The sequence below is a fragment of the Phyllobates terribilis genome, unplaced genomic scaffold, assembly GCF_046119375.1.
Source record: "Phyllobates terribilis strain yellow unplaced genomic scaffold, ASM4611937v1 Scaffold_8__6_contigs__length_399053987, whole genome shotgun sequence".
NCBI classification, from domain to species: Eukaryota; Metazoa; Chordata; class Amphibia; order Anura; family Dendrobatidae; genus Phyllobates; species Phyllobates terribilis.
In genome coordinates, this window is record NW_027362768.1 from 288932093 (window position 1) to 288946183 (window position 14091).

Genomic DNA, 14091 nt, shown 5'->3' on the forward strand with positions numbered 1-14091 from the left:
GTTCTGGAATGGCCATCCCAGTCCCCAGACCTGAATATCATTGAACATCTGTGGGATCATTTGAAGAGGGCTGTCCATGCTCGGCGACCATCAAACTTAACTGAACTGGAATTGTTTTGTAAAGAGGAATGGTCAAAAATACCTTCATCCAGGATCCAGGAACTCATTAAAAGCTACAGGAAGCGACTAGAGGCTGTTATTTTTGCAAAAGGAGGATCTACTAAATATTAATGTCACTTTTCTGGTGAGGTGCCCATACTTATGCACCTGTCAAATTTTGTTTGAATGCAGATTGCACATTTTCTGTTAGTACAATAAACCTCATTTCAAGGCAGAAACATTACTGTATCCAACAGTTATTACATATATCAAACTGAAATAGCTGTTGCAAAAACACCAATTTTTATAAAACATTAAGCTTAAGATTAATAGGGGTGCCCAAACTTTTTCATATGACTGTATGTGTGTGTGTGTGTATATATGTGTGTGTGTGTGTATATATGTGTGTGTATGTATATACGTGTGTGTGTGTATGTATATACGTGTGTGTGTGTATGTATATACGTGTGTGTGTGTGTGTATGTATATACGTGTGTGTGTGTATACGTGTGTATATACGTGTGTGTGTGTATATACGTGTGTGTGTGTGTGTGTGTGTATATACGTGTGTGTGTGTGTATATACGTGTGTGTATGTATATACGTGTGTGTGTGTGTGTGTGTGTATATACGTGTGTGTGTGTGTGTGTGTATGTATATACGTGTGTGTGTATGTATCTACGTGTGTGTGTGTGATCTCTCTTTTTTTTTTATATCATATAAAGTGTGTGTGTGTGTAATATATAAAATGTGTTATATCAGTGTGTGTGTGCGTGCAATATATATTACATATATAAAATGTGTTTGTAGTAAGATATATAATGTGTGTATCTGTATAACATATAATTAGTGTGTATGTATAAACTATCCACACACACACGTACACGCGCTAGGGACATGGTCACCTCTATATGCTATCCTGTGTGTAATAATATGTATCTATACCAATGCTGGGGGCATATACACGTGACCCACCCCTGCAGGTGCCATTATATGTTCCTTGGTATTAGATTATAGGGTTCATATATAGATATATTTACTATCTGTATGATGTGCATACCCTGTGAGTGCTGGGGTCATAGTCATCACACCCTCCCAACTTTTTAAAGAGAACCCGCCACCAGGTCAGAGCTGTCCAGTTTGTGTTCTTATCTTATTCCCTCTGCTTCCCTGAATATTCCATTTTCTTATATATATTTTTTGTAAGTCCACCATACGGTTCTAGAGCTATGGACACACTTTATTTAGTGTCCATTTTTATGGTCTTTTTAAGGGGATTTGGTAATAATGTAAAACAACCTAAAGACACCTCCCCAGGGAATCCTGTGAGATACACCCCCTTGGAAAAGACCATAGATATTAGCACTAAATATAAAGGTCCATATCTCCAGCATCGTATGACGAATTTAAAGGGTGACTATTGTTTTAATTTTTATTTCATAAATCAATAATACACATGAATATAAGCAACTTTGTAATATATCTTATTAGAGAGATCTGCTTCTTTCTCCACCATGATTTATCATGCATTCTCAGTTCATGGATAAAGTCTGTATCTAGGGGAGACAGATTTTCCCAGAACTGAGATAGGTGATGACAGTTGGTGTTTATAAAATTCTAGGAAGGAGCAACCTACTGCATGTTCTCCAGATGTCATCTCCTATCTTAATAATGGGAAAATCTGTCTTCACTGAATACTGATTTTACCTATGAATTGGTGATTAATGATCAGCTCTGGTGGAGAAAAAATTAGATTTCTCTTATAAGATATATTACAAAGTTGCATATTTTCAGGTGTACTATTGATTTTTGACAGACACTGTTTAAAGGGAATCTCGGCAGCTTTTTTGCTATGCAATCAGAGAGCAGCATGATGTAGGGCCAGAGACCCTGATTCCAGTGATGTCACTTACTGGGCACCTTAGTGTGGTTTTGCTAGAATCCCTGTTTTCTCTGCTGTAGATCTAGCAGTGCTCAGAATGCTGAGTGGTGTATCTCCACGCCCACACCCCTGATTGGCAGATTCCCATGTACAGTCATGGCCAAAAGTTTTGAGAATGACACCAAAATTATATTTTCACATGATCTGCTGGCCTCTGGTTTTTATTAGTGTTTGTCTGATGTTTATATCACATACAGAAATATAATTGCAATCATATTATGAGTACCAATAGGTTATATTGACAGTTAGAATGAGTTAATGCAGCAAGTCAATATTTGCATTGTTGCCCCTTCTTCTTCAAGACCTCTGTAATTCTCCCTGGCATGCTCTCAATCAACTTTTGGACCAAATCCTGACTGATAGCAGTCCATTCTTGCATAATCAATGCTTGCATTTTACCAGAATTTGTTGGTTTTTGTTTGTCCACCCGTCTCTTGATGATTGACCACAAGTTCTCAATGGGACTAAGATCTGGGGAGTTTCCAGGCCATGGACCCAAAATCTCTATGTTTTGTTCCATGAGCCATTTAGTTATCACCTTTGCTTTATGGCAAGGTGCTCCATCATGCTGGAAAAGGCATTGTTGGGCGCCAAACTGCTCTTGGACGGTTGGGAGAAGTTGCTCTTGGAGGACATTCTGGTACCATTCTTTATTCATGGCTGTGTTTTTAGGCAAGACTGTGAGTGAGCCGATTCCCTTGGCTGAGAAGCAACCCCACACATGAATGGTTTCAGGATGCTTTCCAGTTGGCATGAGACAAGACTGGTGGTAGCACTCACCTCTTCTTCTCCGAATAAGCTGTTTTCCAGATGTCCCAAACAATCGAAAAGGGGATTCATCAGAGAAAATGACTTTGCCCCAGTCCTCAGCAGTCCACTCCCTGTACCTTTTGCAGAATATCAGTCGGTCCCTGATGTTTTTTCTGGAGAGAAGTGGCTTCTTTGCTGCCCTCCTTGAAACCAGCCCTTGCTCAAAGAGTCTCCGCCTCACAGTGCGTGCAGAAGCACTCACACCAGCCTGCTGCCATTCCTGAGCAAGCTCGGCACTGCTGGTAGTCCGATCCCGCAGCTGAAACAGTTTTAAGATACGGTCCTGGCGCTTGCTGGTCTTTCTGGGCCGCCCTGGAGCCTTTTTGACAACAATGGAAGCTCTCTCCATGAAGTTCTTGATGATGCAATAGATTGTTGACTGAGGTGCAATCTTTGTAGCTGCGATACTCTTCCCTGTTAGGCCATTTTTGTGCAGTGCAATGATGGCTGCACGTGTTTCTTTAGAGATAACCATGGTTAACTGAAGAGAAACAATGATACCAAGAACCAGCCTCCTTTTAAAGTGTCCAGTGATGTCATTCTTACTTAATCATGACTGATTGATGGCCAGCCCTGTCCTCATCAACACCCACACCTGTGTTAATAGATCAATCACTAAAACGATGCTAGCTGCTCCTTTTAAGGCAGGACTGCAATGATGTTGAAATGTGTTTTGGGGGTTAAAGTTCATTTTCTGGGCAAATATTGACTTTGCAAGTACAGTAATTGCTGTTAAGCTGATCACTCTTTGACATTCAGGAGTATATGCAAATTGCCATTACAAAAAATGGAGCAGTAAACTTTGGAAAAATTACTATTTGTCTCATTCTCAATACTTTTGGCCATGACTGTACACTGTATTGTCAGAAAGCTGCCAATCATTGTTGGGGGTGGGGTTAAGCAAAAAAGCCCGACTTTCCTGCACATTAGATGATGTCCTCTAATGATAATCTCCTGCTGATAAAACACTGATCTTATTGAAACTACAACACACAGCCTAGTAAGTGACACATCCATGAAAACAGGGTCTCTGCCCCTACATTATACTGCTCTCAGATTAAATAGCAAAACATGCTGATAGATTCTATTTAATAAAAATAAAAGCCGGGAATAAAATATGGGCACAAACTGGTCAGTTTTGGTCTGGTAACAGGTCGCCTTTTATAACCTGTCCCACTCCTTCTGTATTTACTGTGCATGTTACTGCAGATTTGCTCACAGATTTTTTTCATGGTTTGCTTCCCACCTTGCCTAATACTGAGGGGTCACACAGGCCCAGTACTGCTTACTGTCTATACACCTGACACTTGTCGCTGCCACCCATAGTGCTTCCATAATAATGCCACATTAAACCCGTGACATTGTGCCCCTTCTGTAGCCTGCTGATGTATTACGTTCAGCGGCGAGTGGCTAAATTGGAGACATAACACATGGATGCCAGCTCTGTCCTGTGGACGCGTGTGCAAGTATTTGTCTAAAGTGCGTGAGTTTAGTGTCAGATTGAGAGTGTAAATGGGAAAGGAGTGAGCTCTTGGAGACACTGGACGTCTGCCAGGGAATTGCTAAATATGAGCTGTACTTGTTATGTCCCTCATTGCTTGAATGGGATGGCAGGGGTTCCTCTCTCACCATTTACTTTTATTGAGTGCTGTGTAGTGCCCGATCACTAGATTTTTTGCCACTTCATAGCCTTGTTCAGTTTTATTCTGGATCTGACTGCCTTTTTTTTTATTGTGTACACTGTCAATAAGGGGTCTTGCTTGAGCACTTGGAGCCCAGGGCATAGGTGGGCTCTCTACCTCCGGTACCCACATGCAGTACTATAGTAGTGCATTACTGCTCCCTTGGTGTATGTGGTTACCCCAGATGTGTGCAGCGTTCCCTTCAGGCCACTACTTAGTGTAATCCCGTGGGTGACTGTTGTTTTTCCAATGTGTCTTTTGTTATTTCTTTCTATGCAGAATAAATCCCATTATGATTCCACATAATTGCTGCTGTCTACAATTGGAAATGAACTACATGAATATTCTAATGAAGCAAATAGTAATTCTTGTCTGGAGATTGCCCCGTTGGCACGTATGCTGCATGCTTCCTGCAGGCTCACAGTTCTGGGTCCCCTGGAGCAGCTGTTATAAGGGTGTAGTCCTGTGCACTGAGCTACTGGAACTTTTCCTTCTGAGCCATGTCCTTGGGAAAACAGCTGATGTTTGCTGTAAGAAGGGAGCCCTCCTGTGCTGAGCTGTACACAGTATTGTCACAGCTGGAAGGGAATGGTTGGCTTTCCCCCTGAAGGCAATGCCATAGGCCCCCCAGAGAGAGCTCAGATTGTCTCTCTTCTTTTTTTTACCCTTTCTATACAGGTATTGCAACATTAGCAAAAGAGGGAGTCAGTTCTCGTTTCCATGTTCTCCTCCTCTTCTGTAGTTTTCTCTTTGCATAGTTGACACTCGCTGTGATTTTTTTAAAGCTGCGTCCAGCTCTTCCTCTTTCTATTCTGGCGGATTATTATGTTATTATTATTTAGTCATACATCTCATTTTATCAGGTGATCTATTAAACGCCCTTGGAACTGTAAAGCCCCAGTCTCACATTTCCAATTTCAGTGTGAGTTGTGCAATTAAATTTGTGTCTAATCTTGCAGTAATCAAATGCCCGGTCTGCCACACTTTTTTTTTTTTACACGATATATAAAATTTCGTCCACGTTTTGTTTTTTACTGCTTTTCTACATGGGAAATTAAAAGGTAATGGGATTAATACTCATGTAAATCTGATTTCAGATGCAGTTCGTGTCGGATTTGCAATAATCCACATTCAGGATCCAGTGACTTCTATGCGGATTTTAACGCAGATCTGCACTGAAGTCCATCTAATTAATGGCACTGGGCATTTTTCTGTTTATATGAATGAGGATTTTGTAACCCTGTTCACACTCACCGAAAAAAAACTTTCACACAGGTTTTTCCCTGCACTGTGGAAAATCTGGTGGATTTTAGTGTAAGCCTCTGACTTCTGCCACCAATCCTGTAGTACATGTGCTGGGTTTGCCTATGACAAATCCATCCTTTGTGAGCATACCCTAAGCTAAGGGCATCATGGTGAACCCCAGCGAGTGTTGTTCATGCTATCACTAAATTATTAACTAGCTGGATATGTGAGCGGCTTCGTGCTATGCTCTTTGCTATGTAATGTAACCAGTTTGTCCTGGCTCGCTGAATTACTGCTCTGTTTTCTCATGGGTGGAAAGTAAAAGGCCCAAGTGACACTGCGGATTACACTACATCTGTTATGTGACAGACTGTTTAGAAAGGAGCTATGTGAGATTCTGACAATTCCCCAAATGGCAAATAACGTGACTATATTTACTGTTAAGTCTCCTTCTGGTCCCTACAACCAGGGGATGCATTAGCCCCCAGTGATCATTGACCACTTCATACAGTCACTGCCGGCCACAGTGCCATTATTTATAGTGGTTCATTGTCCTGCATTAGTGATCTGACTTGCAGAATGAAACTGACTAAAGCACAGGCAATACAAGCACCTCTGGGTGAGGGCAGACTTGGGTGTTTCAGTGTTATGATGCCTCATCTACCTCCTATTAGAATAGAGCCACCTTGAGTACATGAAAGAGAAGGCACCATAGCAAAAATCTAGTGCCACTGAAAGAAATCAGTGCACTCTCCAGACCGGCAGCAGGAGTATTTGGTGCCTATTTACCCCCTTTCCATGGACAATTCTTCCCACTCATTTGCTAATGTTGCACTACCTGTAGGGTCGAATTCACACGTCCGTGTTTCAAACAAACCGTGCATTGATGCAACCACGTGATGTCCGTTCAAATTAAAGATCCATTCATTACAGTGTGAGTTTGGGTCGCAAACCAAACTTGGACTCTGGTTTTATTGTGGACCATCAGGCATTTGCAATGGTCCATATGTTTTTTTGCCACCTAATCTGAGAGTAGCATGATGTAGGGGCAGAGGCCATGATTCCAACGTTGTCACTTACTGGGCTACTTGCTTTAGTCTTGATAATCTCCTGCTGATAAAACAGTTGATTTTATCACTACAGGACTAGAAAACCTGCTGCCATGTAGTACAACCACACCCTCTACTGATTGGCAGGTTTCTGCCTATGCATAGTATACACCGAAAGCAGCCAATCAGTGGTGTGTGGGTGGGGTTATACAGAGCTCAGCATTCAGAGAACTGATAGATCTGCAGCAGATAAAACTGTGACGTTATCAAAACTACAGCAAACGGCCCAATTAGTGACACATCGCTGGAATCAGGGTCTCTCCCCATACATCATGCTGCTCTCAGATGGGCTAGCAAAAACCTGGTGACAGATTCCCTTTAAATGAATGGAGAGCACACATACATGAAACACAAATATGTGAATGCACACTAAGGAGAATGGTCTTGTGCAGGTAAATGGGGAAGGAGGCTCTGGCTACAGTCGGGCAATAGTAAAGGTCCACAGCCCTATAACACACGACTCAGCCCACCTTGACCTACGTGGGTCCAGCTCTGGCTATAGTATTACATGTTGGCTAAGCAATATATGGATAAGCTGGACCTACCTTTTGTAGAATATGTATGTGTCTGGGGACAAAAACTCCACTCCAGTGGGCTAAAAAATAAAGCATTTCACCTCATTTATCCCTGGTTGCTCTTTCTGAGGGTACCCGGTTCCCCGCCTGTCTGTACTTCCAGTTAGTGGTATTGATGGGGCAAGAGTGAGGTGACTATTACTTTTTTTTTTACTTGTTTTAAGCATTTTGAGAAGAAAAATGTGATTGAGAAAACCCTTGTACCATGTAGTTTGCAGTTTACAACCTTATATGAGGCTACAAGGAATGTCACACCCTGCTCTTGCTTCAGAGACCTGTTAAATGAAGTCTTTCAGCACAAAATAACTGTTCAAGCCAAGCATAGGCAATCAGTGCACCCTTGGTGTGACCAAACAGTTCGGTGCACCTTCTTGCCTACTTGTTTTCCTTTGTTTGACAGCTCTGTCTTTTATGAGTTAGATGAGGGTGGAGATGGATGCAAAACAAGCAGGTGGGAGAGTGCACCAAACTCTTTGGTCACACACAGGGTACATCGACTTACCTGTGCTTGGTTTGAACGGTCTTTTTGTTCTCAAAAGACTCCCTTTAACCACTTCCCGGGTGATCCCTGTCTTTAGTGCAAGCTCAGGAGCTGTTAAACAGACATCAGACAGCAGCGATCCCGAGTTGCTGTTAAATTGCCAGCGGCAATAAATGTTTGCAGTCCTGGAGGGTCCGCCATTTTTCCAGTGCCTGGCCTTCATAGGAGGCTGTGATCTCTATTATATAATACAATACTGTGGCACTGCAGTATTTTATACATGTGGTCAAACGATCACTAGTTCAAGTGCCCTGATGGGACATATAAAAAAAAAAAATATATAGTTTTTTATATATAAATATTTAGATGGCCCCTTTTCCTCCATATAAAATAAAGAAAAAGCACATATGTGGTATCGCTGCACCTGTGAAAGTCCGATCTATCAAAATATAAAGTTAATTAACCCTATCTTTAAACGCTGTTAAATGGAAAAAAAAAAAACAGAATGGCAAAATTGTGGGTCACCGCAACATTGTGCAAACAAAAATGCAATAAAAGGTAATAACAACATTGTACGTACCCCAAAATGTTATAAATAAAAATGGCAGCTTGTCACAAAAAAAAATAAATGCAAAAATGGAAAATCTTCATGTTGGGAAAGGTGTTATAAGAAGTGGTTTGTATTTCGTTCAGAGTTCAGCCTGTACCCGCTTACAAGTTTGTAAGAAATCCCAGAAAATGTGCCCCACTTAGAAGTTATGGGATGGCACCCGAACACTGGAAGAGTAGTTGTATGCAGTTGTTAGGTGTAGGACGGATCTGATCGCTGAAAATCATCAGCTGTCAAGAAAATGTTGGTAGAAATTGATACAGAAGACACATCCTAGTAACCTGGAGCCCCCGTCTCTCGCCCCCGTCTCTCGCCCCCGTCTCTCGCCCCCGTCTCTCGCCCCCGTCTCTCGCCCCCGTCTCTCGCCCCCGTCTCTCGCCCCCGTCTCTCGCCCCCGTCTCTCGCCCCCGTCTCTCGCCCCCGTCTCTCGCCCCCGTCTCTCGCCCCCGTCCTTAGATTTGGGCATTCAGTGACTGGACTTCATTGAGCTTCTCAGCAGTGTTCAGAACTGCTACATGGACTCGCTACATGAATGTGCGTGTGTGAATGGACGCCATAAAGTGGATCTTGAGGACCCCCTATAAATACTGAAATTGTGCCAACGTTTACTGTAATGAAAGTCTGATCTGATGTACAGACACCTCGGTTAACAGATATGTGTATTTTCATTCACAGTAAAACGTTTCCGAGAACCAAAGCATGAGCGACGTCCATGGAGGATATGGTAAGTTTTCATGCATGTGTAGGAAATGTACTACTTTAGAAAGGGTATTCCCATCTTCATCATATATGGCACATCCATGAGATACGGAATAAGTGCCTGATTGGCAAATATGAGGCCTGTTAGATGAACCTTTTAAAAGGAATCTGTCAGCAGTTTTCTTGCTATGTAATCTGAGAGCAGAATGATGTGGCTGAGGCTCTGATTCCAGGGATGTCACTTGCTGGGCTTCTTGTTGTCATTTCTATACAATCACTGTCTCCTGTGCTGCAGATCTAGCAGTGCTCTGAATTCTGAGCTGTATATAACCCCACCACTGATTGGCAGCTTTCTGCCTATGCCCAGAAAGCTGCCAATCAGTGGTGGAGGCGGGGTTATACAGGACAGAACTTGAGACGCCTAGTCCTGTTGTGATAATCTCCTGCTGATCAAACACTGATTTTATTGAAACTAAAACACACAGCCCAGTAAGTGACACATCGCTGGAATCAGGGTGTCAGCCCCTACTTCATGCTGCTCCCAGATTACATAGAAAAAACTTGCTCACAAATTCCCTTTAAATCACACTACTGGGTGCTACTGGCATCACTTGGTCATGGTGTTAGCACTTTAGTGCCCGAAGGAACCAAGACCACGTGATGCTTCTTGCACAAGAGGCACCTTAAATTTAATATTACACTTTGTACTGTAGCACTCACTGATGAGGCTTAAAAAGAGAGCACCTGCTGGGTGATATAGTCCCTATAGACTAGGGTATCAGTCAAACACCTAAATGAAGACCACCCAGCAGATGCTGCTGCTTGCATGGAGCCACGTGCTGCTTCTCCATCGATCTATCTGCTTAGGACTGTACATGTATATGATGCAGTTCTGGTCTGCGCTTAGCAGGGTTTTTTCTTCTGTGGTTTTGAGTTTTGTACATTTTTATTGTGTCTTTAAAAATGCAATAAAAAAAGAAAGAACTTATAAGTTTAAAAAAGGGGAAAAAAGTTTACTGTTCACCCAGGGAAATCCAGAACATTTCAGAGCTTATCCGAATATTTGTGTTTTTTTTTGGTAGAAATGTCCGCCTGACAATCTTCTATTTCTAGATTGCATGGGACTGGTATTACATGGTCTATAGTGTGGAGGGGATGTCCTATGGAATAAGTGCATACATTGCTGGACTAAAAGCCCATTTAATGCTCTCGGAGAGGCCAGGAGTCCCCAGGGATCTGATGAAAGTGCACTTTGCGATCGAACTCTGTCTTTATAGACTCCTGGCTCGCCTGATTTCCAGTCATATAATCTTCAGAGATACTTCAATATCCACGTCTGTATCTGTGATTATTTTGTTTATGCAGCACCCTGAATGGCAGGTCACAAATAGAAAATGCTGAGCTCGTCCCTCTAGGCCTTTCCTGTGGGACAATCTATATTGTGACCATTTTCGTGCATCTCTCCTCCTGCAATGTCCCTATTTCTTTCTATGTAAAACAAAGTATTAGTGACCGGTTAATGTTGCAGAAATTATAGACGGTTGTTATGATATGACTTTTTTTTTTTTTTTAATTACTCTTCCTCACATTTTGGTAATCCTATCCTTTTTGTCTGTAGGTTCCTAGATACGTCCAAACAGGCGATAGGAATGCTGTTCATCCACTTTGCAAATATCTACTTATCCGAGCTCACAAGAGAAGACCCGTGTTCACTGTAAGGCTCCTACATTTCTTACCATTCTTTGTGGTATCCATATCTTTTTATTACGTTTCTTTTCAAGTATTCTGCTTTTAAATAACAAAACATCTTTTATGAAAGGGGCTGGTATTTTAGCAACTAATAATGGTGCTAGTCTGTCGCTCACTGACGAATACAGGGGAAAAGGAGTTAAACGTTGGTCACACTTATTCAACAATTTGCCCTACTGCTTCATTGCATCTTTATCATTACAGAAAAAACAAAATTGTAGCTCTTTATGGGATATATGATGCCAGTGTTGTAGTCACCAAATGTCAACAATGAACCTGTAGAAATGACTGCCACAATCAATCAACATTTGTTACTTTATTTACATTATTTCATAATGACATCATATGTCATTAAAGGGATTTGGATATTGTAAACCTCTTTAATCAGTCTGCCAACACTAGCCCACAACAACCCATTAATTCGAGATCATGACTAGAATATATGGACCAAGTCTGCCCCCTCCTCCCTGCATCTTGGACAGTCGTCCGTTCTATGGCCCATCCTATGTAAACCCTTTGGCGTTCTATGAACTCGGTGTATAAGAAAAAGTTTGGGATCTTCTTTGAGCCACGTTACTTGACACCTTTCTTGAAGACCCTGAAATACTGTAAAGAGATATGACCTACATCCCTCTCCCACCTTTTTTTTTGACCAAAGCAATGGGATCGCCCAAATTGTTAGTAGAGAATTGTACATTGATATAAGACCTTTTGTGGCTTTACTTTTCAGTTACCAACCATGATCATAAATAATCAGTGCCAGTACAATATACTCTACAGGAGTGTGAATCAGTCTACACCTGCATATATCAGGGCTCAGTATCAGATGCTGCTTACACATGATAAAAATGAAGTGCTCAGTTGGTGGGGAGCTAAATGACTAACAAAGATATACCTACTAGATATAAACAGTGGCCCCGATTCATCAGTGCCCTTGTGCCTGCTCTTTGTCTAGTTTTGCGCCTTTTTTTTTTTCTATTGCACCCAATTCATTATTCTATTTATGCATTTTTTAAGTCTATTTTATATGTACTCGCCTGTTTTTTTTTTTTTCTCTCCGCTTTGTAGGCAGTCCTAACTATTCCTGATATTTTCAGCTGATTCATAAATTGCGACTCATTAAAACGTCACATAATTTGGCACAACTCCAGTCCACCCCCCCCCATCCTGGTGTAGTTCTCAGTACTACAACATTTTGGTGCAATTTTCAAAACTTTTGTCACAAAAAGTCGGACCTATGTGTGTATACATAATTACTGAGTGCAAAGCTTATATAATCTTATGTAACAGTCATGTAACTAACTCCAGTCCATCTGCCCACTCCTTTACTGTCTGATGGTTAGCAAAATGGATGGGACACATGGAGTGGAGGGTTTTGTAGTCAGTAATTCTTGAAACCTTTGTCGCTGAACTATTTGGCCGGAATTCCAGTTGAATTGTTCAGATTATGGGGAACATTAAAGGTGGAAAAAGTTCTGAAATGATTCTTTGTATGATTTTTTTTTTTTTACATAAACCATGCATTTTAACAGGGGTGTGTTGACTTTTTATTTCCACTGTATATGTGACTAAGCATCTATGTTACATTAAAACCTGCAGTACTTCACGCAATCAACATTGCTGTGTTTCGTAAAAAGAAAGTATCATTATTGCCAGAATGCTATTTCACATTGTATATAGAAAATTTATATTGATGCTTTAGTGTATAACTGCAAATTTATTGACTTTTCTATTTTTTTTTTTTACTTATACAGCTATTTAATCAACTTTCTCCTGGATGCCACATTGGGCATGCTGCTTATTTATGCCGGTGTCCGAGCAGTGAGCTGTGTGGTGGAATGGGGGCAGTGGGACGCCTTAAGATTTGGAGAATATGGTATGTGGTATATATACATATTACGTCTCTTGAACATTTGATGATGGCAGACTAGCAAATGTTTCTGGGGTACAATAGGGTTTTAATAATGTAGTTTGATTCTGAGGACCGTGCATGATGCTGACGGCTCTCCTTTCTCTACCTTCATGGACCACATAGCTTTTACTCAGGTGGTCCTGTCCATCTCATTTTCCTCAGATTCTCCTGTCATTATTGTATTGCCAAAACTTCTTAAACTTTAAGAGATGTCATTAATCCCTTCTCAACATGTGATGTACATTACTGTGCAAAAAGTTTGCGTCAGGTTGCAGGGTAAGAATGCTTTAAAAAAAATAGAAATGTCAAGTTTAATTTAATCTGTGAACAAAAGAGAAATCTAAATCAAATGAGTATTCGGTGTGACCGCCATTTGCCTTCAAAACTGAATCAATTCTCCTAGGACACGTGCACGCAGTTTTTGAATTAAGATTGTTACAAACATCTTGGAGAACCGACAACAGATCTTCTCTCTCCTCCAGCCCTGCATCCTGTCTGCCTACACTGATCTCTACATGGCAGTGGCATCATGCGCGGCTCACAAGGAAAGATCAGCTGCTGGAAGTCACTGATCCCCACACCAGAACTGTGTGCGCGGGGAGCAATGACTTCATGCTCCTAAATAGCCGGCACACAGCGTAGCCGCAGTGCGGCTCCTGCTGCTGCAGGGCGATCGCTTGTCCCTGCTGTTAAAGGGCATGAATATTCACCCCTCCCCACGCCCATGGGCGTAGGGAGGGGGTGAATATTCATGCCCTGTAATAGCGGGCACATGCGATCGCCCGGCAGCAGCAGGAGCCGCGCTGTTGATACACTGTGTCCCGCTATTAAGGAGCATGAATATTCAGTGCTCCCCACGCCTATGGGCGTGGGGAGCAGTGAATATTTATTTTCTTTAGCAGCAGGGACCGTGTAGGCTGCAGCAGGCGGCTGCTGCCTCCTGTGTCCCGCTCCTCCACCGCAACCGCTCAGTGATAATAAATGTGGACGTCTGGTTCCTGAAATTGAATGTGGGGCAAAGCTCAGGTGTCCTACCAGAATTGCAGATGGTACATTTGTAAAGTGGACCTGCCTGCTGTACCGCTTAAAGTGACAATGCTGGAGAATGTTTTCTGAGAAGCCATGTTGGGTCGTACATTTCATGTCACCTTTTGGCCCTGCGCCAACTGCTGTAAACTA

General features: G+C 41.9%; 1 protein-coding gene across 1 annotated transcript in view; it reads left to right on the forward strand.

Moving 5' to 3' along the window:
• LOC141157299 (musculoskeletal embryonic nuclear protein 1-like) overlaps nucleotides 1-14091 on the forward strand; it is a 51146-nt gene that overhangs the window by 5260 nt on the left and 31795 nt on the right. The window contains exons 2-4 of the mRNA XM_073644363.1: nucleotides 9228-9276; nucleotides 10870-10965; nucleotides 12755-12876. Coding sequence (XP_073500464.1) covers nucleotides 9228-9276; nucleotides 10870-10965; nucleotides 12755-12876 — 267 coding nt within the window. The remainder of the gene's footprint in view (nucleotides 1-9227; nucleotides 9277-10869; nucleotides 10966-12754; nucleotides 12877-14091) is intronic.